Source organism: Branchiostoma belcheri, unplaced genomic scaffold (genome assembly GCF_001625305.1).
Source record: "Branchiostoma belcheri isolate BF01 breed outbred unplaced genomic scaffold, Haploidv18h27 scaffold29, whole genome shotgun sequence".
Lineage (NCBI taxonomy): Eukaryota > Metazoa > Chordata > Leptocardii > Amphioxiformes > Branchiostomatidae > Branchiostoma > Branchiostoma belcheri.
Window position 1 is genome coordinate 530,949 of NW_017803898.1, and position 1,287 is coordinate 532,235.

Sequence of the window (1,287 nt, forward strand, 5' to 3'; positions counted from 1 at the left end):
GAGAGAAAGAGAGAGAGAGATGTCTGTATGTATGTGTGTGTGTGTGTGTGTGTGTGTGTGTGTGTGTGTATGTGTGTGCGTATGTATGTATGTGTGTGTGTGTGTGTGTGTGTGTGCGTATGTATGTATGCATGTGTGTGTGTGTGTGTGTGTGCGTGTGTGTGTGTGTGTGTGTGTATATGTGTGTGCGTATGTATGTGTGTGTGTGTGTGTGTGCGTATGTATGTATGTGTGTGTGTGTGTGTGTGTGTGTGTGTGCGTATGTATGTATGTGTGTGTGTGTGTGTGTGTGTGTGTGTGTGCGTATGTGTGTGTGTGTGTGTGTGTGTGTGTGTGTGTGTGTGTGTGTGTGCTGTGTGTGTGTGTGTGTGTGTGTGTGTGTGTGTGTGTGTGTGTGTGTGTGTGTGTGTGTGTGTGTGTGCTTGTAGCAAGAGCCAAGGCAACGTTTCGATGACCGTCTGTCATCCTTATCAGGGCGATTCATAACTAGCTTAGAATCGCCCTAATGAAGATCTACGGATGACAGACGGCCATCGAAACCTTTGTGTACAAGTATACAAATGGCTGTGAACAAACAAGAACTTTGATATTCATCCATTCGCCAACCTGATGAAATTATTCACAGATGTGATTTTTTTTCTACTTCTAGCCGGTAGCTCGAAAGGAGAACTGCTTTGGTTCCAGCAGCCGGAGTCTAACGGCTCCACCACGCCTTACTGGTCCCTACATAAGATCATCACCGGACCCGATACCTTCTTCCGCTCGGCCAACCTGACCATCGGTGGGAAGCTCCGAACCGTCATCATCACGTGCGGATACTTCTCCAAGGAGCTGCGCATCACGTGGACAGAGGGTGAGTATCACGTGAACAAATCGTGATCTAGATAGAACATCTACAATGATGACTATCAAAGCAGTATGTTAGGGTTACAGCAACGTGCCAACCGCATATACATGAGAAAATACACTTCACACTACTTTGTTTAACGAGTTGTCTAACTTTTTGCCAGAAAAAATCTTACGTTTTGAGAATGTTAGATTTTGTTAAATATTCAAAGAATAGAATCAACATACTTTGTAAAAATGAAAAGAGGGCCCTCATAAGTATTAAATGTATTTTTTTCCATCCTCCAAATAAATGTGAATGAATAAAATGTAAAAATACATTATTGCAGACCCAAAAGGAAACTGGACGAACACGAAAAGTATCAACTCTGCCGTCATTGACGATGACCTGGGACAGTTCTTCAGTGTGGAGGTAAAAATTTATCGTATTCTACTACTAGT

The 1,287-nt window shown here is 43.1% G+C and overlaps 1 protein-coding gene across 1 annotated transcript in view; it reads left to right on the top strand.

The window, feature by feature from the left end:
- Positions 1 to 1,287, top strand: part of LOC109473102 — a 7,541-nt gene that overhangs the window by 2,530 nt on the left and 3,724 nt on the right. Inside the window, exons 4-5 of the mRNA XM_019773011.1 lie at positions 650 to 853; positions 1,176 to 1,285. Coding sequence (XP_019628570.1) covers positions 650 to 853; positions 1,176 to 1,285 — 314 coding nt within the window. The remainder of the gene's footprint in view (positions 1 to 649; positions 854 to 1,175; positions 1,286 to 1,287) is intronic.